This window comes from Rousettus aegyptiacus, unplaced genomic scaffold (genome assembly GCF_014176215.1).
Source record: "Rousettus aegyptiacus isolate mRouAeg1 unplaced genomic scaffold, mRouAeg1.p scaffold_m13_p_3, whole genome shotgun sequence".
Classification (NCBI taxonomy): Eukaryota; Metazoa; Chordata; class Mammalia; order Chiroptera; family Pteropodidae; genus Rousettus; species Rousettus aegyptiacus.
Window position 1 is genome coordinate 143,044,504 of NW_023416306.1, and position 23,397 is coordinate 143,067,900.

Here is a 23,397-nt window from a genome sequence, read left to right on the forward strand (position 1 = left end):
TACATTATATAATTTTTTCCAAAATATTGAAATAAGTTATTTTAAAAGGCATCTACAGGGGAGGGAGGAAGCAATTGATCATTTTTATGAACATTGTAGATGTCTAACCAATGTACTGTATACTTGAAACTAATTTAAATAAATAAATTTATTTTAAAAAGGAAAGGTATCTAGTATGTATACAGAAAAGGGAAAATTGATTTCAAGTCCTAGTCAGAAGGTGAATATAATTGTTTTTCCAAGTGACCAGAAGGCCTATAAAGAAGTATCACTAAACTCCAGGGCAAAAGGATGAAAGAAGGAAATGGTATCATTTTTTTAACTGTACAACTTTTCCCATGATTATCCAAGTAAGACATGGTCATTGAAAATACAGTGCAACGGACGATTGCTATTTTGATGGCCCAGCAACTCTCTTCTAGGTACATACATCACACTAACTCATCACACTAACCAACTGGCAGAATGGGTACTGATTTTTTTTTTTTTTTAATTCTGCTATAGCAAGGGGGATGTGGGAGGCCCTGACTTGCCCCAAACTCAGAATAGATCCTGTTACCTCCCCTTGGTGCTGTCTTCTTTCATAAGCCTACCTTTCTGTTCATGGTGATTGATCTAAGAGTAGAAACCTGACCAAGGTTAATCAATCAGTTTCTCACTTCCACCACGCTGGCCAGTGTGATTGGGCAATGGTTGGACATATGGTCTAAAGTGGAGCAATGAGAATTTTTCCTTGGGATTCTTTTAGCGGGATATTTCCCCAGCCTATCCCAAAGAATGGGGGAACAGTCTTTGCTTCTCTCCTGGCAAAACTAGAAAGTATGAATCCAGGAGCTGCTTGCAACAGTTACAAGTCTTGTGGAGAATGTCTGCCATAGGAGACATTGACTCCAATGTGTAGAGAAAAGCAAAAGGTAGAGTTAGAAAGAGTCCTTCATTCTAGTCAGGCCTAGTAACCGGTTCAGCGAGCCAATAAATATCCTTTTAATTAAACTATTCCGATTTTGGTTTCTATCATTTACAGTCAAAAGCTCTGACCGATATCAAATAAAAAAAGCATAAAGAAACAATAACACACATACACAGTGCTACTCTCCAGTGGCAACAACTGATAATGCTCTGTTATATGTACTTATGGGTTTTTTTTTTTTACTAAGGTTTCTTCTTGTTTTTTCATTATATCAGTTTCCAGTATTATTGAAAATGTTAATAAATAATCATATTTTCCACAACTATTCCCATAATAGTGGACATTTAGGTTACTTCCAAGCTTTTGATGCATCATAGGCATAAATTTTGGTTTTATCTCAAATTATTTCCTTGGGATATATTGCTAGAAAGAGAATAACAGAGTCATAAAGTATTAATAGTGACTTTTAAAGTTTTCTACTTTTCTTGAAAAAGTGACATATGATAAAAAATAATTAAATAATTTAAAAGGATATAAAAGTGAACAAGTTATGCTTCTAACTTCAATCATGTTTCATCATGTTTCTTTTTCCCCAGACACACTCTCTCTCTTTGTCTCTCTCTCATCTTCCTCTGCCACCTTTAAAGAAACCAATCAAATTATGGTATTGTATAAATACCCTCGTGTACTTTGATTTTCATGATTTTAACAATATATTTTTGGTAGCTACATGGCATTTAATTTCCCCCTTCCAATGATGGACATTTAGGCTTTTTCCAGTCTTTTGACAGTACAAACAAGTCTGTATTGAGTACCTTTATATATAGAAGTTTCACAAATGTGTGAATATGTCTGTAAGACAAATCTCTAGAGAGAAAGTACTGAATCAGAGTATGTGCATTTTTTATGAGTGCTAGGCATTCCCAAAATATCTCCACAATGGTTATTCCAAACAGACTCCCACCAGTAATATACAAAAGAGCATGCTTCCAGATACCTCACTAAGATAATGTATTAATAAATTTTTGTCTTTTGCCCATGTGATCAACAAAAGTTTGTTTCTTTTTGTAGTTGTTTTACAAATTGCCCTCTGGAAAGGTTATATGAATTTATACTTCCATCTGTAATATGTGAAACTTTCTGCTTTATTGCATCTTCATCAGCGTTAAGTATCATTATTTTAAATCTTTACTAATATAATAGGAGATAATAGTATCTCATTTTTAAAGCTTGCACCTTATTCATTCATGCAACATTTCTTTTCCAAACACCTATAGTGTGGGACATTGTTCTGACAACAATGGTAGGACACTTCCTTCGCCCTCAAGAAGCTTGAATTTATTTGATTACTAATGAATTTGAACATTAAAAAAAAAGAAGCAGTTTTGATTTGTATTTAAAATAGGAATTGTGCGTTACATCAGACTTTTTTAATGGTAGTAATTTAACGATGATTTTTACCATTCTTTTTTTTAGAAAAATTAAATGTATTGGGATGACACTGATTAATAAAATTATATAGGTTTCAAGTGCACAATTCAATAATATGTCATATGTATATTGCATCGTGTGTTCACTACCCTGATCGTTATCTTTCTGATTGAAAGCAGAATCTATAGATCAGTAGTGAAAAAGTGGCATTTCCTGACTCATTGATATGACTAATTCCATTCTGTTATCTAGAAAGGAGAGTCCATAGGCTTCAAGAAAGTAGGCTAAATACAATGGCAGATACTACTCTTTTACCTGCAGTGTCTATTGTCCCCTTCTTCTTTTTAGGAATAGAATTATCTCACTTTATAGTAGGATGTATGGCCACTCAGCTAGAGACTGTATTTCCCTTAGAGCTAGACATTGGACATGTGACTAGGTTTGGGCCAATGATATATAAGAAGTGATATAATCATTATTTTGATTGTTTCTTAGAGAGGAAGTTCCTACTCTAGACTTCTTTCTTCCTCTGGGCCAGGAAATAACAGGGATTGGAAATCAATATTGAAGGTCACAGAGACCAACTGCTAGCCTGGGATCCTTTATGACCTCATGAGGCAGAACTGCCTTTTCGACCTAGACTATTCACCTCTGGACTGTTCCATGAGAGAAATGAACTTCTAATTTATCGAAGTCACTGTAATTTTGGGCCCCTGGAATAGCAGATTGGCTTTGTCCTAATTGATATACTTACAGAGGCCAAAAACATCTATTCTAGTTGGCCTGTATGATGCCTGAAATTTCCTCATTAGAGAGTCCTCCTTCTAAGTTAAGGGGTCACAACCTTAATATGATCAGCAGGTGTATGAAGTAATGTGGTCAGATTTAGGATATTATATGAAAGATTGCACTTAACTATTTCATTTTTTTTTAGAAAATTACCTTGGTTTACAGACACATCTAACAATTTTTGCGAAGAGATCTTATAAAGACTGAAGTCTCAATTTGAATTATTAAAAACTTTTGGATTACAGAAGAAAATTTAAGTTTTCTTTATAAGCCATATAATAATTAGGAAATATTTTCTTTTAGGCTCCATATGGGTATCTGCTATGATAAACAGAGAGAAATACTTTGTATTTAACATTTTAATGGGTACTATATTTGAGAATGCTTCTAAGGTCTTATAGTGCTTAAATTGTTTGATAGTTTTCCACCTTAGATACTTTACATAGGGACCCAGTCTTGTCCATACATTTAATTTATGTTGTGAATATGCACCATTTAAAATAAAATAACTAAAGACAAAATTTAGCCTAACTTATCCCTCCTTGAAAAACCACAAATTCTTTATTAACATAGCTTCACTCATACTGAGAGATTAGTAATACTATCCATTTTGCTACCTGATACGAAAATCTGTGCTTGTTTTTGAGAAAGCAGATATGTGTTCAATAAGATATCAGAGTATTGACTGTGTGATGAGACTAGAAGTAAGGGACTCTTATTAGATAAGATTGTAGTGTATGTTCATCAGGAGATTTTGGAATCTACCTGGAATAACTGGGATAGGCTACTTGGTCACTTAAGGGTTAAGGCCTCCAAGATTATTCATGCAGAGGCAGGATTAATCCATCCTCATCCCCATTAAGTGCTAATAAAACAAGTTTGCCAAGGAATGAGTAATACATTTGTACTAAGATATTCAAGGCTATTCATCTGTTAAAGAACACAGTAAAAAGTACTTATTAAATAAATAAATAAATACAAACTTATATTCTCTGATTTTCAACCAAATATGTATTTAAGGTTTCTCTTCGGCACATCTACCTAGCTGACATCTTAAAAAGCAAAACAAAATAAAACAAAAAACCAGAAAAAACTTTTTTTTTCCCCCTATGGCTAATTTTTATGGTTTTATTATAGCTAATGATTTTTTAACCCAGGAATCTTCTTGAAGGAAGTTTTCCACGCTCTGGATCAGAATGGTGTGGAGAAAACTACACTGTTAACTGTTTTCAGAGGATCCTACAGCTTAGATGCCTCTGATACACAGTGGGGAAGGGGAGCACACAAAGAAGAGAAATGGTGACATTCTCTCTTTTCCTCTGTTCATTTATCCTTCTCTCTCTATGCCTCACCACTCCCCCATGCACACGCTTGCTCCATCTAGAAATAGGGAATACCTTGCTTAGTTTTATTAATCTGCATCTTGTCATCCATGATTACAGCTGGGTTCTTTTGAGTCTTTAAAAGCCTTTCTTGAAATGCGGATTCCCCAGGGGTTGAGGGTGTGTGTGTGTGTGTGTGTGTGTGTGTGTGTTTGGGTTTGGGTTTGGGTTTATTATACCTTAAACTGTTAACCACCCACACCAGGATTATCACTTAAGGCACTTAAGGAGATAGGGCAATACCCAGAGAAGGGCAGACCCATTAGTGAGCAAAGTAAACAAAAGTGAAGTAAGTAGAAGAGTATAAAACCAGACCTACCTCACCTAGCTCTACACCTCAAATAATTCTTGGGGGTCACAGGTTGTTGACTCAATATCCATTATTTTATCTTTTATGTTTGTAGCCCTTGGCAGTTCACAGTGTACTTTCACTCTGTAATTGATTTGATCTTCTTAACCTGAAGAGAGTGGGGGTTGTGATGGGGGGAAGTGCATTTTATTAACCCTTCTCTCTTTTTTTTTTTTTTTTATAACTACATGGATCTCAAATATAGTCAAAACCAACAAAGCCATTTCAATGGGGGGAAAAATAAGTTCAGAGAGGTGAATTGATACATCCCATATCTAAAGGCTAATTAGAATCCAGATTTCCTGGTGCCTAAACTCTGCGTTCCATTTGCTATTCCACATAGACTCTTTAGACATCTGCTCATTTCAAATACAAGTAATAAGAATATATCCTCAGAGAGCATATTTTTAGAAAGCATATCTATTCATAATTAATAATAGCTTTTCTATACATCACCGCTATTTTTAAACATTGATCTGAACATGCTTAATGAGTACATTTTTGCTAATGCCTCAGTTGTCTGTCAAAATTTAGCCAACCTCTATCATCTGGAACTCAGCCTATATTTGCAAGTAAGTGGAAAAAATCTTGGAGCAATAAGAAAAATAATTACTATAAAACCATCCACTAATGTTAGAAAATTCAAAGAGCCACTCTCAGGCCTTACCCCACAATGTATTGATTTATTTTTATTCTCTAAATAGGGATAATACTTTAACCAGTTTAGCCATAAAGTTCCTTAATTTATAGTGAGTGACATGATTTAAAGGGATGAATGACCATTAGAGTCACTATTCATTCAATAAATAATTTTTGAATGCCTACTATGCTCTATTATACTAAGTGCCAGAGAAAGAAAGACAAAAGTGTAGAAATGCAGACACATAATTCCAGTGATGTGATAAATTCCACATTAAAAGAAGGTATAAAAATCCCTGTTTATCACTGAATGGGCCATGTGCTATTCTGCCTATGAGGGCGAGACAAAGCTTCCTGGAGGCTGTGACCTCTACTGAGTGAGTCTTGGAGACTGGGTAGGTAAGAAAGAACCTGGTCCCTTTGGAGAATAGTTTCATATGGCTAGAAATGTGACTAGGCAGAGATATAGGGTCTGGGTCTTAGAGACCCAGGAATTTAAATGGTATTTCATAGGCAATGGAGAGCCATTGAAGGTTCTAAACTGGAAAATGAAGCTGGAATAAGAAGTCTTGAATTATGAAAGTTCCATTTGAATATAGTTGTAATGCAGCCTGGAATGAGGACCAGAAACTGGGATACCAGGTAGGAACTGGTTGTGATAATTTAGTCAAGAAATAGTAAGTGCCTAAACTATAGCGGTAACTTAGATGTGATGGTGAAGGAACAGAATCAAAAGATAGAGAAGACATGGAACCACATAGATCTAGTGGAAGAGGTGGGAAGAAAGGGAGATGGCTCCAGAATGAACCCTAGGTTTTTTTTTTTTTTTTTTTTGGTGAATGGGGAATGAACACTAGTAAAATGAGGAACACAGAATGGGAACAGGTTCAGGGGAAAGAGAATAGTTGGAATTTTCATATATGGAATCACAATTAACTAGGACATTCTGAAAATATACCTTAGGGAAGTAGATCTACTAGACTGGAGTTCAGGGACAGATTCAGGCGGGGACAATCCCAGCAGGAAGCTGGCAGCTTTGGCTAACAGCAGGAGGCAGAGTAGACAGAAAGCTTGGACAGCACAAAATTCTGGAGACATTTGGGAATGAACTGCCATACATACTTTAAATATTTCCTGTCCAACAGCTTAGGACAATCTGACATAGTTTCGTAATTCCTACCTTCACTCTTGCCTGCTGTAATGCCATTTTCCAAGGAATAGGCCAGATGATATTTTAAGGTGTAAATCATGTTTTATCATTCCTTGCTTCCCAGACTCAAATCCAAATTATTTGGCACCGAACAATAAAACTCTACCTGTGATGTGATCCCTGCCTATCTCTTGGCTGCATCTCCTATCACATGATCCCTGGAGTTAACACAGCCATCCGGTTGCTCTGCTCCTCCCTCAGGGTCCTGCTGTTCCCTGTCTGGAATGCTCTTTTCTAGGTTTTGCTGGCTGGGTTCCTCTCATCATTCAAGCCTCTCTCCTGATGATACTTCCTCAGAGAACTTCTTTGACCAACCTAATGTATATCCTCACCTTTACCATTCTCCATTCTCAATCTCATTATCTGTTGACTTTACAGCACTCACCATGATCTGAATGTATTTTATTTACAATCTCTTGCATTGGAAATGGTGATGTGCAAAGGTAAATTTCTACCTTTATTATTTCCTAAGAGAAATGGGCAAAGTAGGATGGAATCAGAGAGCACGGTCTTGAATTGTTATTAAGCGGTTTTATTTAATTCGCTAGTTTTCAAGGAGCCAAAAAAAAATGTTTGAAGTAGGTCAGTGACCTTGTCAAATATTTTGAAATATTTGTTTGGTTAAGATGTTATAAAATGTAATCACTCTACAATACTCTGACCCTATACTCACTTGCTGAGACACTACTCGCTTTTAACTGGCTTAGCTACATAGAAAATTGTTAAATAAACTGAATGACAAGAATATACAAAAGTCTAGGCATATCTAGAATTAACTTGATGGCTTTAACTAATTTTGTAATAGAATTGTACATTTCTACTTTATTACTAGTCTCCTTCCTTTCAGTGTGGGAGGCATGCAAAATCAGATACCATGTAATTTTTAAATTAGGACCAAACTGTACCAAAGCTGAGTCTTCTACACACTCAGTAATGCAATTCTGCCTATAACTGTAAAGTCAAACCCCTGTAGACCCAACTGTGGCGTAACCAGACTTTGGCTAATGGAAGTGCTTTAAAAGATGGGATATACTGAGCTCTTTCAATAAGATCAAGAACGGAAAAATGTCTTTGGATCCTTCAATTTAATTCTATTAAACCTTCTAGAGTACCAAATTCAGATTTTGGGACACCCAAGTGAGTAAGACACATTTCTTCTCTTTAAGGAGGATGAAATCTAATCATTTAGTTCTGAGTATGCAATACAGTTAAGTGAATTACAGAATTTTGTAGAGATCAACAGAGTTTATATTTCCAAAATGACTCCCGTTGTCCTGATATTTGCCAACCTATGAAGTGTATAGGATTTTTTCCCCCCTTCTCTGTTCTTTGCTTTTTTGGGATAAATAACTTTCAACACAAGGTATGTATAAATATAAAGTTTATTTAGCATAGTGTTTAGAAAAATAAGTTCACATCATTTCAAAAAACAAATAAAACACTTAATAGTCCAGGCATAAACCCCTATTACAGTACAACATACATACTTTAGATCTCTTTGGTTGGGTAATTAAGCACAGAAATGTTCTGGAACATGCTCTGTGTGCCATCACCTAACAGTGCAGTACAGATTCTATTACCCCACCCCATGATATACATTCTGTATAGATTTTCTCTTTGTGTAAGGCACAGTAAAAACATGAGTATATAACTGGTTGCCTCTAAACATACAGTACATGCAACTAAAGAATAAAAATTTTTTGAGAACCCTGAAAGCCAAGAGTCACATGCTATATAATTTTGATTAATAAAATGTATGGTGGTTAATGTTAAATTAACACGACAGTATCTAATTAACAATCTAACTAATTGTTAATATCTAATTAACAATCAATTAGAGACAAAATAAATGTTAGGCTCTAATCATCTAAGTTCTAGGAAGACTTTGAAACATCTTTTATAAAGCGTAATTCTTTTCCCCATAATTTCCTGAATTATTTATATTTTTATGAGATGATGTCAAAACCATTTTAAAGAATGAAAAACTTTTTGCTATGTACTAATGCACACTTGTCTAACATGTAGCAGGGCAGGCTGCAACACATGCCCAATAATCCAACTTTTAACATGCAAGGTTAAGGGCATATACAAGGAGATTTAAGGTCAGTGTGCAGTTTAACTACGGATTTTTACCTATGGCTATAACGTCTACCTGCCTTTCATAACAGAAGGCACTGAAACGTGTATACGATTCAGTCTTTTCGTTACTATAAATATGCATAAAGCAATACAACACAGGTGCTTTTGCTTGATTGAGGAATGCACCTTCTTTTCAAACAATAGACTGTCCTTTACCAGATGTAACTAAAAGCTAAATGTCAAATTCTAGCTGATAAGAGTGCATAGTTAGGCTCACACCAAAAGTCCCACAGCCAGCAGTAGGAGTTTGCTCGTTGAATAATTTACCCCATCCTGATTGTTCTGTGGGGATCATTAAAAGGTCATTTGCAGCATCTTCAAGCATTGGTTTATGTAAGAGAGAAATTCTGCCACATGAACTCCAAGGGTTCTGAGTTTGGCCCTTGGTATTGCAAAAGACATTTGCAATTCTGTGCATGGAGACCATGGGGTTTATCTTATTTCATTCACATATATATGGGCTATATACAAACTGGCCCGTATTTTACTAAAAGAACAGAAAAGAACAGTAAGTTCTTTATAATGTGCATTGATTCTTACCTGGTATATTGTGTAGCTACCTGGAGAGATTGTAGGGGTATATTTTATCATGTTGAAAGTATGAATGAGTTTCCTAGGTATGTCTTTAAGTTTTGTGCTATCTTTTAAGGGAGAAAAGAGGAAGAACTTTGAATAAGAGGACTATTATATTTTTGGAAGACATACAAAACTTTTCTAGTTATATATGTAACATATGTAACTTTTAAAACTTTCCCATTTCCCTTATTAGATGGGTATTTAAAAATAATTAACAAACTTTTGATAACTTCAGCAAATAAGTGGAAAATATCATTTTCATGTAAACTATACTATAGAACCATGTAATTAATCTCAGTGATATCATCAGCACACACCTGAAGAAAAAAACAAGCCGTGTAAATAGTGGTGGAGTAGAAGAGAACTCTAAAACACGTGACTTTGTAAAAAAACAAACCAAAAAAAACATGTAGTTTCAGCAGTTTAGGAGCATTCACCAATTCTATAAAAGTATGGGATCTAAATTCTTTATCAAAATGATGGGAGAGGAATTCTTCATAGGGTTTTCGTCTATGCCTGCAAGTTCCATTTGCAATAACAAGAGAAGTTAAATCCTCTATGGCCCTTATTCAACATGCTCAGCATGTAGAGATCTAGAGTGGACCCTTTGTTCTGATCTTAAAGAAAGCAAGATGTGGTGACACTGGTATGTTCAACTTTAAGTCATCTCTGAAGAGATCATTTTCTCACTTTTCATGCTTTTCAGAGACCAGAGACTTTACTCACTACATAAATGTATTTGCAATATTACATCTTGTGTTCAGAGTTCTAACCATGGCTCACAATAATTATCAAACAAGCTTCTTACAGAAACCCATAAATATTTACTTTTAAAGAGGACATGATGAGATAGTGCAAACAACAGTCATATGTCATAATGTAACAACTGATTCAAAATATTTAGAACTAAGTTTCAACAGGACAGAATTTTGCTCAATATATTCTACATATTCTTTGTTTACTTAAAAATGATTGTTTTCATAGCCTACAGAATTGATTTGACATGGTAGTCTATACTTATTTTCATTGTAAAGAAAAGCATTAACAAAGATTAGTTGTTCACCATTTGCATCATAAACATTATACGTAATAAAAGTGAAACTTAAGTTTTTTGGATTTAAAGCAATTCTGTGGTGAAATTAACCCTGTTAGACTAGTAGAAAAGAGCCATCAGTGCTTCTGTTGACACTTCTGTACCTTAGTAAGAATAAAAAGGCCACAAGGTAAAAAGGCACATAGAAGTCTATATAAAACATATTTAAATGAATCAGAGACCTGCTAAAGAACAAAATGTGAAAAAAAGTACCAAAATTCTAATATTAGGAGTTGGATTTCCTGTTTCAGTGTTATTAATATTGACCTTATAGATTTCTGATAAAAATCATTACTTTTAAAACCTTACAAAAAGTAAAATTTTGTTGGAAATAATTATGTTCACTTCCTGTTCAAACAATAAAAATAAATTAAACAGTAAGAAAACATTTTTCTTTTCAGTTCATAGTGTCTGAAGTATAAGAGAAACATATACAGCATAAATAAAATTCACTGTAATTACTCAAATCCTCACTTTTAGGACTAATGTATTTACACTCATACTGAAATTTGTTTCAGAGTTTTTAGTGGAGTTGCAAACTTTCTCAGCCACACAGATTAGCAATCACATTTGGAACTTTGTAGAGACAAATCAAGAGTTTCACAAAAATGTTGAAAAAAAGAAATGCATATATTCATAAATATACTCTTAGAATAGTATGGAGTACCATTTATGCTTCTTAACTTTATCAATGCCCATGGAGTATAAGTAAACAAAAAGAATCATATTGTTTCTAATGCTCTGTAGCGATACTTAATTTTGTTAGATGTATACATTTTTAACTTTAAAACTATCAAGTTCCATTTGACCTTAGAATTATGTTAAGTCAACCAAATGATACACTTTGACTTGATATATTCCATCTTGTTCATCTCCATTATTTAAAAGAGAACATATGTGAACAAAAAGGCTGCAGTAATGCAGTTCTACTCTATATTTAACTGTGATCTTCATGCAGATCAATTCAAAGTCTCTTGAATGCATTTACTTGTAAAACTAGTGTTTCCCTTTAAATGGGAAAATGTTTTATGTCCTGGGGCTTCATGAAAAGATTTGCTAACTGATGCCAGAAAAAAAGGGGGGAGGCGCTGTTTATAAGTCTTGCATATCTTCATCCAATTGGACAGTCTGGAGCTTGGCAAGCTCCTTTTTGTCTGTTTCTAAGTCTTCACAGACAGTCTCCACCATGCCCTCTAGGACATACTTGGATTTAGAGTCCAGCATCATTAAGTTGCTTGTTGCTTTACTCTCAGAATTTAAAAAATTCTCTTTTATATTAGCTACTGATTGTAGAACCAAACGATGTTCTCTGACAAAATCCTGGTGTACTGCTGGGGAGGGGTGACCCACCTGGTCTTCAGCTGTAGGAACTATTTCCCCAAGGGCAGCCTGGGTCATGGGGACCGACAACAGATCTTGACCAGTAATAAGGGAACAGTTCTGAAGAGTTGCATAGTTAGTGTTGCCGACGGATGTCACAGTAGATTTGCTTGTCACAGGTGCAGACATTGGCTGGCTATCAGCAATGTCGGGGTTTAGCTCAGTGGGATTTAGTAGGGAAGGGGGAGTCAGGGAAAAATTGTGAGTTGGGGATACATTAACTAATGAGGAGGCCAGTGGATGGAGGCCACTCCCGGAGATATTTTCAGAAGACAGGTTTGTATTTACTTGTGCATTCTGATTGACAGGCATCAATTGAGAAAATACCAGGCTCCTCTCCAAGCCCTCCTGTTTAACAGATCCTATAGTCTGGCCTGAATTAGGAACAGTGTATACCACTGCACTGGGAGCAAGAGAGCTCAAGAAAACCTTTCCTTGCTGGACTGTGGTAGACTCACTTGTAAATGTGCTCCCATCTGAAGTGCTTGAATTTACTGAAATACTACCTAAAAAAAAAAAAAAAAAAGTTTAGATTATCATTGATGGAACTGATAAGGAAAGAAAAAAGTTACTTTTTTCACACATGATTTTTCTCAAGTTCAGTAATCACTTTGAGCACTTAAAACTACAGATTCCCAGGCACCACTCCTGAGAATCTGGCTCAGTAAGTCCCAGAACACGTGTATTTTTAACTCCCCGAGGAATTCTGATGACCAAGTGGGAGTGAGAACTACTGGTTTAGAAACCAAATGTGAAAAAAAATCTTTTCCAAGTTCTAATTTCAATCATGTTTCTGGTTCATAAAAGATATACATTATTTTCCGTATAAATCCCAACTTGTTATCTTTTGATTAGGTGCCAGTTATCACTGGTTTGCCAGTCAGAATAGAAAACACAAATGCATAATAAAATGCCTTGGTTCAGGACGAGCTCAGTAACTCACATAAAATATAAATGGAAATGTAGAAAATACCACATAAAATTAGTTACCCTGGGGCCGAAAGTTAACCATAATAAACCTGTACAGACAAGTTGCAACCTTTTGCCAAACTAACCATAAAGAAATGATAAGTCAACAAAACATTCAAGATGGTTTTTCTTTTCTTTTCTTGTGCCAGTACTGAATTTTCAGTGTTGTAGTGATAGGAAGAATTAATGATAATAATGAAATATGCTTTTAAAAATCTAGATTAATATAAAGAACTAAAACCAATGCTTCTCTAAAAAGGTTGTATCTTTTGAGGCTCTCACTATAATGGTCTGCAGGGAAATGGAAGTAGAAAGCTGAGAGATTCAAATCAGGTAACTCAGACTATGTAGATGAATCAGACCCTCCCCCCCATTCCTACCATCAAATAAAACCCTTTTCTATTTTTTATGAAGGCACAATAAAATGATGATGATTACCTTGCCACTGAAGAAAAGGTGGAAAAGGGGGAATTTCGTGTCATAATAGTTTCAGAAGAGCTAATTACCCTGATCTTGAATTAGAAGTTCAGTAAATTTTTTATTGTTATAAAAAACCAACCTAAATGGTAAAGGTAATTTACCTAAAATATTTCCCTTCTGGAATTACTACAGTAATTGTGATATTACTACCTACATTGATAAATCAATGTTGCAAGGCTGTTTATCTATCTTCTAAACACTTTCAAGCATCCTAAATGCAAAGGAATGCCTTCAAATGAAAAAAAAACAAAAACACTATATATGAACTATAAAAATCTTGACCATCTGAAGTATTCATCATGGAAATACTTGTGTTAAGAAAAACATTTCTATGTATGTTTGGGCTCTTCCCTAACAGAAATGTTTGTTCTAGAGCAAACAAAAAAGGTTTTTATTTGAAAATGTTTGACTTCAACTTAAGTACGCTTTAAAATTCTTGTCGGTTGCTAACTGTAGCAAAAAACATCTGAAATAGACATTTATTTTTTTGTGTTATGTGTTTGTAATGTTTGCCAGGGGATAGGTAAATAAAATGATGTTATTTTTTGATGGAGCCATAAATAACATGAGAGAGGAAACATTTTCCCAACTGCTATTGAATGTAATTAAAGTAGTTTTTCTGAATGTGTGGAAATTATATATAAGTGAAGGAGGGAAAGCAGATATGATCTAAAACTTGATATTTGAATGTAAGTGCAATTGAATTATAAGTTGGACATAATTTCAAAATCAGCTAAAAAATTCAATTGAAAGTGATAAGTATAACTTTGTAATGATGGTAAAGAAAAAAATTTTCTCAATTATAAAGTGAGAAAAAGATGTAGATATTCTGCTTTTCCATATAAATTCCAACTATAAAAAGATAACCAGATAACCTACTTTCTCCAGATATTTTTAAGAAAGGCTTGGTATCTGTTTTTGAGAAAGGCTGAATCCTCAAATGCTTTATTAAGAGCTCCAATACACAACTACTAGAAAGGAATACTGCTTCCTGGATCCATCTGGTTAAACTTAAGCCTTCAACTCATCCAGACAGTCTAAGAATTGACGGCTATGTCATTTGATCTTAGCTTTTTAAACTGAAAATGGTATTCTTATTCATATTAAATGCTCCATTAAAAAAATTAGACATTAGTTTGTAATAATTTTCTATGGTACCATGCTTCTAGATTACATGTGAAAAGTTTTCTGCTTTTCTCCTCCCTCAATCTATATACCATGCTTTTTAGTCAAATATGTTGTATTTAAAATGTTACATACTGTTTGGAAATTTCCTAAAGAGAGAAAGGGGATTAGATCCACATTATAAAACTAAGCACTTTGGTTTTCCTGCTGTGGTTTTCATAGTTTTGCTCTATATTGGATAGTGACTTAGCTCAATCCTTTCCATAACCTAGAACAATGAAAAAAAAAAAATAGTATGCTGCAGGACTTTTGTGTTTAACTAACATTTTACCTAAAGAGAAACAAATGTACAAAATGAAATTTACTCCACAATCATTTTTCCATTAATGCCTCAAAAATAAGCTGAAGTAGATCACAGCTGTCCAAAAAAATAGTACATAAATTTACTTATTTTTTTTGATAAAACCATTTATGGGAAGCTAATCTTTAAGGCAAACAATTACTTATTTTGCTTTGGTAAAAAATCTGGACTTTCAGATTTGCTTACAAGAAGGTAAACATGCACTAACATCTCCCATTCCGGAATTCAAGGGGCTATGCAACCTCCACTGCCATTCTGACCATCCTGTTTCTATATAGAGAAAATGACAGAGCCATCCAGACTTGCTTAAAGTCAGTGAAGAACTGGCATATTAGCTTAAGGTTTCCTGAATTTTAGATCAGTTCTTTCTTTAGCAGATTACCTTTAGTAAAGCCACAAACATATGAAGTAAGGCTGACAGTTGCATTCGTAAACAAACCCACACATTTAGGAGGTGAGTACATTTCATGAAGAACAATAGCCACCCAATCATATATTCTTCTGATTTTCTTTAGGGCCTGTTAATCTTAATTATAGGAGGAACATGAATTAAACACAGTTGATCCAGTCTTGCTCATCTAAAAAACTTTTAGTCAAATAAATAATGCTTAGGGAAAGTATACACATTGTTACCAACTGCTCCACTAATTTTGTGTTCTTAGCAATATTATTAATTTTTAATCTTAAAATGTCAAGCAATGGGTTATTTTGTAAGTACCAATTGACATCATTTTTCTGTAATTGTAGAACTGGCAAGATTTGCTAGGAACTGTATTTTTCCATTCAGTTGTTAGGAAAATAAAAGCCCATCCCCACGATGACAGAGAACCAAGCAAGCTGGCTATTATTACATGGGTGTTATGAAGGAGAAACAAATCAAGGCTATTCCGCAGCTGTGGCAGCCAATAAGGTACCTGAACAGTCACATCAATCCATAGCTCTCACCAAATGCGTCACTTACAGCAGCTGGCTAAACATTCACTGGTGCATTATGGTACCAAATGAGACTTTTACCTTGTGAAGCTGCCACTGAAACAGGAGGCAGCTGCAGTGGAGAGAATCCAATGCTCCCATTAAGGAACTGGCTGTTTGCTCCGGAATTGGGGATCTGGACAATGCCATACTGATTAATTTGCACTGGTGTAGTAAAAGTCACGACAGAGCTTCCCTCCTGGGAAGCCACTGTTTGAATGCCTTCTCTTTTCACCTCAGTGCTGGGGATCAGCCCTGGGAATGACACGGGGGCACTGGGGCTGTAGGAGGTGGTGGCTGCTGAGTTAGCTGAAGAACTCTGGAGGACTTTGAATTCCTTCACATCCTGGGAGGTAGTGCCCAGTATGTCAGTCATGGATATACCATTGCTCACAATGTTTGATGCCATTTTTGGTGGGTTCAATGACACCGTCTGTGTATTTCCCACATTTAATCCATTTAGGATAACTCCATTAGGTCCCTGAATGAAAGAATTACCATTAAGGAAGACAGGTGAAGTACTTGCAGGCACCAAGCTTCCATTCAACAAAACTCCAGAAGAGCTTAATATCTTAGCATTTCCAATTTGTTGCATATATACTGGCTCCATGTGACTGGAAAGGCTGAGGTTGGTGACACCGTCAGAAGAACTGGAGAGTGGATGAGGAGACAAATCTTCATGGCCCTTGCTTGATTCATCTTCAGTGCTGGGATTGCCATCTGACTCACTGTATTGAGAGGAAAATCAAGACATTAAGAAAGTCAGGAGGCTGACATTCTACATAGTGCCATTTATTTGGGAAACTAGCTTCTAACCCCATTAAAGGCAGTTTTTAAGGAAAGCACAGCAGGAAGTCTTTTAGTCCTATTAGCAGATTCTGACCAGACAGAAAATCTGGGAAGATGTAAATTCAGCTAATACAGGAGAATTATGTATGTTTTCCTAACGTGGAAGTTATTCCTTACTTTTAAATATGCCACTACCTATACCACAGAAAAAACTCATTAAGTGATTGGTCAGTCTTTCCTGTATAGGAACTCCTTCCCCTCCCCTCAAACCAATTCGGATTAGTGTAATTTTGAAGGTAAGTGAAATTGCCAAAGGAGCAGGAGGTGGAAGTGTTTTGTTTGCCAGTTAGTTAATAAGAGATCATTTTCTCACCTGCTCCCAAACTTCTATTCCACCAGCCTGACAACTCTTTCATTCCACAAAGTGGATGGCCTTGTTGTAGGAAAGGCACTTTCAACCCAAGAACTGTTATGTGCAGTCTCCTTTGAATCCAAAAGAAGCCATAGGGGCCTATTTAACATACACGTACATCCAGTGCCCTGGTGAGGTGGGAGGGAAAGGGTGTGGGTCACTCAGCTGCCCTGGAGCTATCAGACCGGCCCCAACACCGTCGGTCCTTTTATTCCAGAGGTTCCTCTGCTCCCCGATTTAGGGGTAAATGCCAAATAGGAAGGGGTAGTGGTAGGGGTTTCCCATTTGGTTTGAGGCTGGGTGGGGAAGAAATGGTGAGAAGAACACTGGCAGTTTGGAAGCGCGGCGGTACTTGACCCAGCGTAAGATTCTACATCCTTGCAGAGCCAGGCGGTCGGTTCGCTTTCATGCCGAGGGGAGGGGATTACCCAGGCTTTGGGCTGCGGGGCCAGGAGCGAAGAAAGCGCTTTGATTTACGAGCTGAGGCTGAGCCGCCGTCGCCGTCTGCGAGGGTGACTCACCGGGGGTGCGGGTGGGAGGTAGATCCGGAAAGGGGCCTAAACCAGGCAACTGCTCCTGGGGCGGGGGTGTGGGGTTGGAGGGTGGGTAGTGAAGCCGTTAGAGTGTGGCGGGGGAGACCCGGAGAACGTGTCCGCAGGGGAAAGGAGGCTGCAGGACAGCGGGCGAGTGCCCCGCGCCCGCTCCCCTCTCTGCCCTGTCCTCTGGATTCTGTCGGGGTTCGGAGCGACGGGATCCGCGGCCTCAAGCCCGCGCGCGGGCAGGTGGCGTGGTGTTACCAACGCGCCTCCTCTGGGTCTCCTGCAAGCCTGCGGAAGGGTGCACGCTGGTCGTAGTGTGTTTTGTTTTGGTTACCGCGAGGCTGGACTTGGACTAGCGCCTGCCTCCCCTCCCAGCCCGAGGTTAGGAACGCCGGAGACGTCGGGCCCTGCGGGAGCGCAGGAGCCAGGGAGGGCAGCGGAGGGTTCTGGAATGCTCCGGGTGATCACCTTCGCCCGGCTGGGCAGGCTCCCAGGTTTCCTGATTCCTTCCCTGGGCAGAACCTCCGTGCTCCGCTTGGATTCTTTCGCCCTTAACTCCGAGGGGCTGGAGACGCCATCTCTTTAGGCGACCTTCTCTTTACCTTACTTCGCCCAACAATACACAGAGAGCCACACACCAGGTGTCTAACTCGGGAGGATGCACAAAAGAGGTGGAAAACCCGATTATATCCTGCCAGTCGGGGGGAAAATACCCCTTCCAGTCAAAAAGTTCGAACCCGCCAGGGTGGGCGCTCTGGAGGTGCAGAGTTGATAGCGCCCCCACTCCTTTTCTGCTGTCCGCCTTATGCCAGCCTGCCCCCGCCCCCGACCACTGTACCGCGAGGGAGGCAAGCGGCGTTCCGCGGCCCAGGAAGCAGCCCTCCAGCCCCTCTACCCCCGCGGCGCTGAAATCCGATCCGAAGGAGTTCAGAATCAGGTTTCAAAACACCGCAGAGCCGAGCCGCATCAACACCCCACGTTGCCGCGGCCGCGAAGGGTACCACGGCTGGCAGAGTGAATGATTAACTCTGTCATATAAAACCTCGACGGCCCCAGACCCCCTTCTGCGCCGCCAGCCCCCACCGATACTCTCCTTCCTCCAGGGCAGCCACGGTGACCTCCAGTGCAGACCTGGGGGCAGCTGAACCCTGGGGATCGGGGAGCCCCGGCACGCGCCGGGCTGGTGTGACTCCCGTGGAGCTGCGGACCCCACCGGCGCGGGCAACCTCCGTGGGCCTCTAGCGGCAGCGAGAGCGGCCTTTCCGGCGCCTACACACGCTCCTTTGCCCTGCCAGAACCCGGGAGAGAGTGGCAACTTCAAAGACAGCGGGATGGGGGTGGGAAACCCGGCAGCAGTGACCAGCCGAGGTGGGGGCGGGGAGTGAGACCAAGGCGGGCGACGAGAAACTTCTGGGGGGGAGGGTAAGGAGGGAGCTTCCCCCGCCCCTTGCCACCGCCGCCCCCCCTTCCCCGGTCGCACAGAGAGGTGGGGGGCGGGGAGAGGTGGGCAGCCGGACCAGGCTGGTGGGGAAGGTAAGCGCCATGTTTGCGAGCGCTTGGAGGAAAAGAAAGCTGGGAAGGGGGTGGGGGAGAGGAAGGGGGAGGAGGAGGAAAGTTGGAGCTCACCTTTTGGACTGGGTCTCAGAGGGGTTCCGATCGCGTTGCCGCCGGTTCTTGAACCAGTTGCTGACCTGAGTGAGGGAGAGGCCGGTGATCTTGGCCAGGTGCCGCTTCTCGGCGGGCGAAGGGTAGCGATTCTGCTTGTAGAGCTCCTTGAGCGCGTTGCGCGACTTCTCCTTGAAACAATACACCGTCTCCTCGCCGTCCCAGATGGTGCGGGGCAGGGGAAATTTCCTGCGGAGCCGGTACTTGTCCACAGCGCCCAGCGGCCGGCCGCGGGCTCGCTCGGCCTCGGTGTAGCGCGCCTTGTACCAGAGCTGCTGCAGCATTGGGTGGTTGGCCGACTCGAAGCTGTGGCTCTCGAGGATGCTGTAGAGCTCGGGGTAGATGCCCTGGTGGAAGGCCACCAGCGCCCGCGCCTTCAGCAGGCTCTCGTTGCCACGTAGCAGGTCGCTCTGGGGCAGGGACCACAAGAACCGGGCCAGGCGGTCCAGGTTGCCCCCCTGCTGCAGCGCTTCGCACACGCAGGCGACATGGTCCGGCGAGAAGGCCAGCGGGGTCTGCGCGGCGGCGGCCGCAGCGTGGTGGTGCCTGCCCAGAAGTTCCGAGTGGAGTTGTACCTGATCCGCCGCCGCTGCCGCCACTGCCCCTTCCTCTTCACTCACCCTGGCGGCGGCGGCCGCGGCGTCCCCCCGCTCCAGGGGAAAAGGGGCTGGAGCCGGGGGACTCAGCCCCGCCGCCGCGCCCCCCGCCACTTCTCGGGGCGCCTCCTGCCCTTCCGAGGCGCTTTCCATCCCATTCTCCTGCTTGATGTCCGCCGCGCTTGCAATCTGCCCGGTGGGGGAGGAAGAGGACATTTTTTGTTGTTTATTTTCCTCCCTCCCTCACTCCCTCGCACTCTTTTCCTCTTTCTTTCCCCCTCTCTTACTCCTCCTTCTTCGTCTCCCTCCCCCCTCCCCCGCTCCGGAAAGCCCACTCCCTCCCTCCCGGTTTCGGCTGGATCTGGCCGATCAGGTTTCCCCCCGGCCACGCAGTCACCATTAAGATAGCTGCTAGAGCAAAGTAGTGTAAAAGGATAGCTGCTTTCTGCCGTTCCCCCAACGTGACTCCTCGGGTTGCTGCATACTATATGGCACTGGCGGCCCGGCCGGCCCGGCCGCGCCACCTCATTGGTTATTTCACATTCAGAGGGAGGAGGAGACACCATTTCTATCCCTGTCGATCACTCGCCTTCCACTCCACCCCTTGCCTTTCCCTCTCCCCCTGACCCCCAGGCACCTATACCTGAAGGAAAACACCGACATTCTTTACAGGCCAAGCTCCTGGGCGGGAAATTACCCAATGTGGCCTGAAAGCTGGACAACAGACTCTTTCAAAGACAGTCCTTACGATTCCAGAGGGAATATTAATTGTGTGGCCTAAAGGTCCAGATGCTAAACTCTTAACAAAGAGACCACCCTCAGCATTCAGATGACAAAATTTCAAAGAGGACAATCAGAAACTTCCCTATCTCCCTGCTCCCCTTTACTCACCACCCCGCTCCCCGCCCTCCTTACATCTTTATTAAGGATTTTGTATTCAAAAGGGTCAAGAATAGAATGGCACTAGAGAATGTTCTAAGGAGGAAGCATTTACAGTAAATTAAAATTCCAAAGATGAAAAACACTTGAAAACAGTAAAACAAGCTGTATAAATAGCCCACTGAGAAGATAAAAAACAAGAAACCTTCAGTAAACGTGTTTAATCTTAAAAGTCACCTGAAGGACTGGCAATTCAACTGAGTTAAGCATAAGCATACAGAATATTGAACCATATGTTTATCCTGGGCAAGTCCAATGGAAGAGATCATAATAACAGTATGGAAACATGTCTTCTATGGGAACATTTTTAAACGTAAGTGTATAAATAGTTCTTCAGAGATGATATTACTGGTGGAAAGACCATCTCAGTGTGCAGGTGCCTTGGAGAAGATCAGTGCAGGATCAGCAGCCGTTTCCACAGCATAGACAGATGGAAGATTGCCCTCTGGTTTGAGGTGAAGGTCCTGGGGGCAGAGGTATTGGAATCTGCTGCTCTTTGCAGTTATCTCTTTCTTTCATGGTTTGCACAAGGTCTTAGTTCCAAAGAGAATGAACTCATCTCTGTCTCTCTGGTTATTGTGGGTCAGATAGGTCTGCCTACTGGTGTTTTTTTCTCAAAATTCAACATTTTAATGACATCATCCTAACCTTTATTTCAGGGTGGCCTTGTGTCGTTTCTGCTTCCCAATTACTTGTAACTGCCCACTTCAGCATATTATAAAGCAGCTGTTTAGGTCACCTGCTGTTGTAATGAACTTGGTGAGGTTTACTTTTCTATAAACAGGCTTCATTTTATTGCTGGTCAACCAAGATGTCGTTTGATTTTGTACTTAACTTGCTTTTGTACTACGCTAATGAAACTAGCACTGACTTGACTTCTCTGGCAGGTTTAAAATTCTTAATCATGGAAAAGACCATATGTTTCTACCCCATTGGAAATATCTAGTTAGGTATTAAGCTTCAGGACAATGTCGGAGATTCATAGCTTCCTTGAATTTTTTAAAAATTTACTTTTTCTTTTAGAATAATTTTGGCTTACCGAAAAGTTACAAGAAGAGTAGAATTCCCACCTACTCTTTATTTAGTTTCCCCTAATAGCATTTTACATTTCAATGGTACATTTAACTAAACAACAAATTAACATTGGTACAATACTATTAATTAAAGTCTAGTTTTTCTACTAACATGTGTCTTCTGTGTCTTCTGTTCCACGATCCAATCCAGGAGACTACATTGCATTTAGTTCCTTGAATTTGAAAAGCATATTTATCAGAGCAAAGTAGACAGGGGGTGGTATGGTTTAGTAGAAAGGACATGGATTTTGGGATCGACTAGCTAGATGTAAGTTTAATCCTAGCTCTGCCATTTATTAGCTACTTGACTATAAAAAGTGGACAGGATTGTTGTGAATGAGATAAGATGTGCCAAAAAACACTGGGTATATAATTAATCTGTTAAGTGTTCATTATTTTCCTACTGATAGCGCAAAGTAGATAACTTTTCAGTTGTATATGCCTAAGGAAAATTCATTCGACTGTATTATAGGGCTATCCAAGTTCAGGTCATAGAAGTCTTCTTCAGGTGTGTTATCATTTAAATATAGCACATTTACTTGGAAAACCATGTATTGGGTTTCTGCATATATTCAGTATAGTGCCTCCAAAGCACCAAGTTCGACAGATTATATAGAAGCAGCCGTGACCTTTTGTGATATCTGTAGCCTGCCTGAGCTATGTTGGTATTCTATAGCTCCAGGAGGAGATTCCTGTAGGACCAGAAGTGAAATCCAACACCAGGCTCTGGATTCCTTTAGCAGGCTGAGCCTCAGAGCTCGTTCTGGCTGCAATTTAAAGTGGACTGGAAGTCCTCGATGCAAATGTGGTCATCTACAGTGGAACACCAGACTTGAGGGTGTGTAGAGTTAATCTCAAAGCATTGGTTGTGCCAAATGATTTGTAAGATTGATGAATACTTTCTTCTATTTCCTGCATCTACCATGCTGTGAACGTTGAGTCTGCTGTGCCGATATGCAGTCTAAAGCTGTGTTGTGATTTGGAGAGACAGTTGAAGCTGGGATTGTGTGAGAGTGAAAACCAAGCTGCTTGTTTCTGTATCTTTCCTTTCTGCCCAAAGAGAGTGATGAGGGTGTATAGAAATGTTTTGTCATTTTAATGTATTGAAGAAAATTTGTTTCCGCACAAAATGTTATACTTTGCTAGACTATATTTAATGATGTTGCCACCAAAAATGGAGATTTCCTTTTTTTGGTGACTTTGGCTATCTGGAAGATAGAGGGAAGGCCATGTAACTGTATCTTGGTGGGTTCTTTTTATTTCAGAAAACTATGTACTGGTACTATTAAGGAAGTTAGGTTCTAAATTTATCTTTCAGGTAGGGGAAGTATTCTATTGTTATTGTGACCAACAGCTGATGATATGTAGTCAACATTTCTGAAGATCATTCATTTGCCAAAAATTTAGCGAGTCCTCATGAAGTACAAGGTATTGCCTCAAGTACTGAAGGATAGAAAGATGAATAAATTGATGAGCTTAACATAATGTGAGGGAGATAAGACATTCATAAGTAAATACTTTACAGGGTATGGAAGTGGTGAGGATAAAGAAACTAATTTTGAGAGGCAGAGGACAGTAG

General features: G+C 39.8%; 1 protein-coding gene across 2 annotated transcripts; it reads right to left on the reverse strand.

The window, feature by feature from the left end:
• Positions 1–8,078: 8,078 nt before the first annotated feature.
• On the reverse strand, positions 8,079–20,293 carry SIX4 (SIX homeobox 4). Of its 2 annotated transcripts, XM_016162430.2 has the most exons (4): positions 20,204–20,293; positions 19,172–19,995; positions 15,848–16,533; positions 8,079–12,404 (listed from the first exon to the last, which is right to left on the reverse strand). In XM_016162430.2, exons 1-4 carry the CDS (start codon positions 20,204–20,206, stop codon positions 11,611–11,613), a joined length of 2,307 nt encoding a protein of 768 aa, XP_016017916.2. In that variant the 5' UTR covers positions 20,207–20,293; the 3' UTR covers positions 8,079–11,610. The 2 variants fall into 2 exon arrangements, with proteins under 2 accessions (XP_016017916.2, XP_016017915.2); XM_016162429.2 differs by lacking the exon at positions 20,204–20,293 and having other exon boundaries at positions 19,172–20,185.
• Between the last annotated feature and the right edge of the window lie 3,104 nt (positions 20,294–23,397).

Coding starts and splice junctions, on each gene's coding strand:
- SIX4 (XM_016162429.2), bottom strand. CDS start 20,022: ATGTCCTCTTCCTCCCCCACCGGGCAGATTGCAAGCGCGGCGGACATC. Junction 16,534..19,171: donor TCTGAGACCCAGTCCAAAAG/GTGAGCTCCAAC, acceptor CTCTCAATACAG/TGAGTCAGATGGCAATCCCA. Junction 12,405..15,847: donor TTCAGTGGCAGCTTCACAAG/GTAAAAGTCTCA, acceptor TTTTTTTTTTAG/GTAGTATTTCAGTAAATTCA.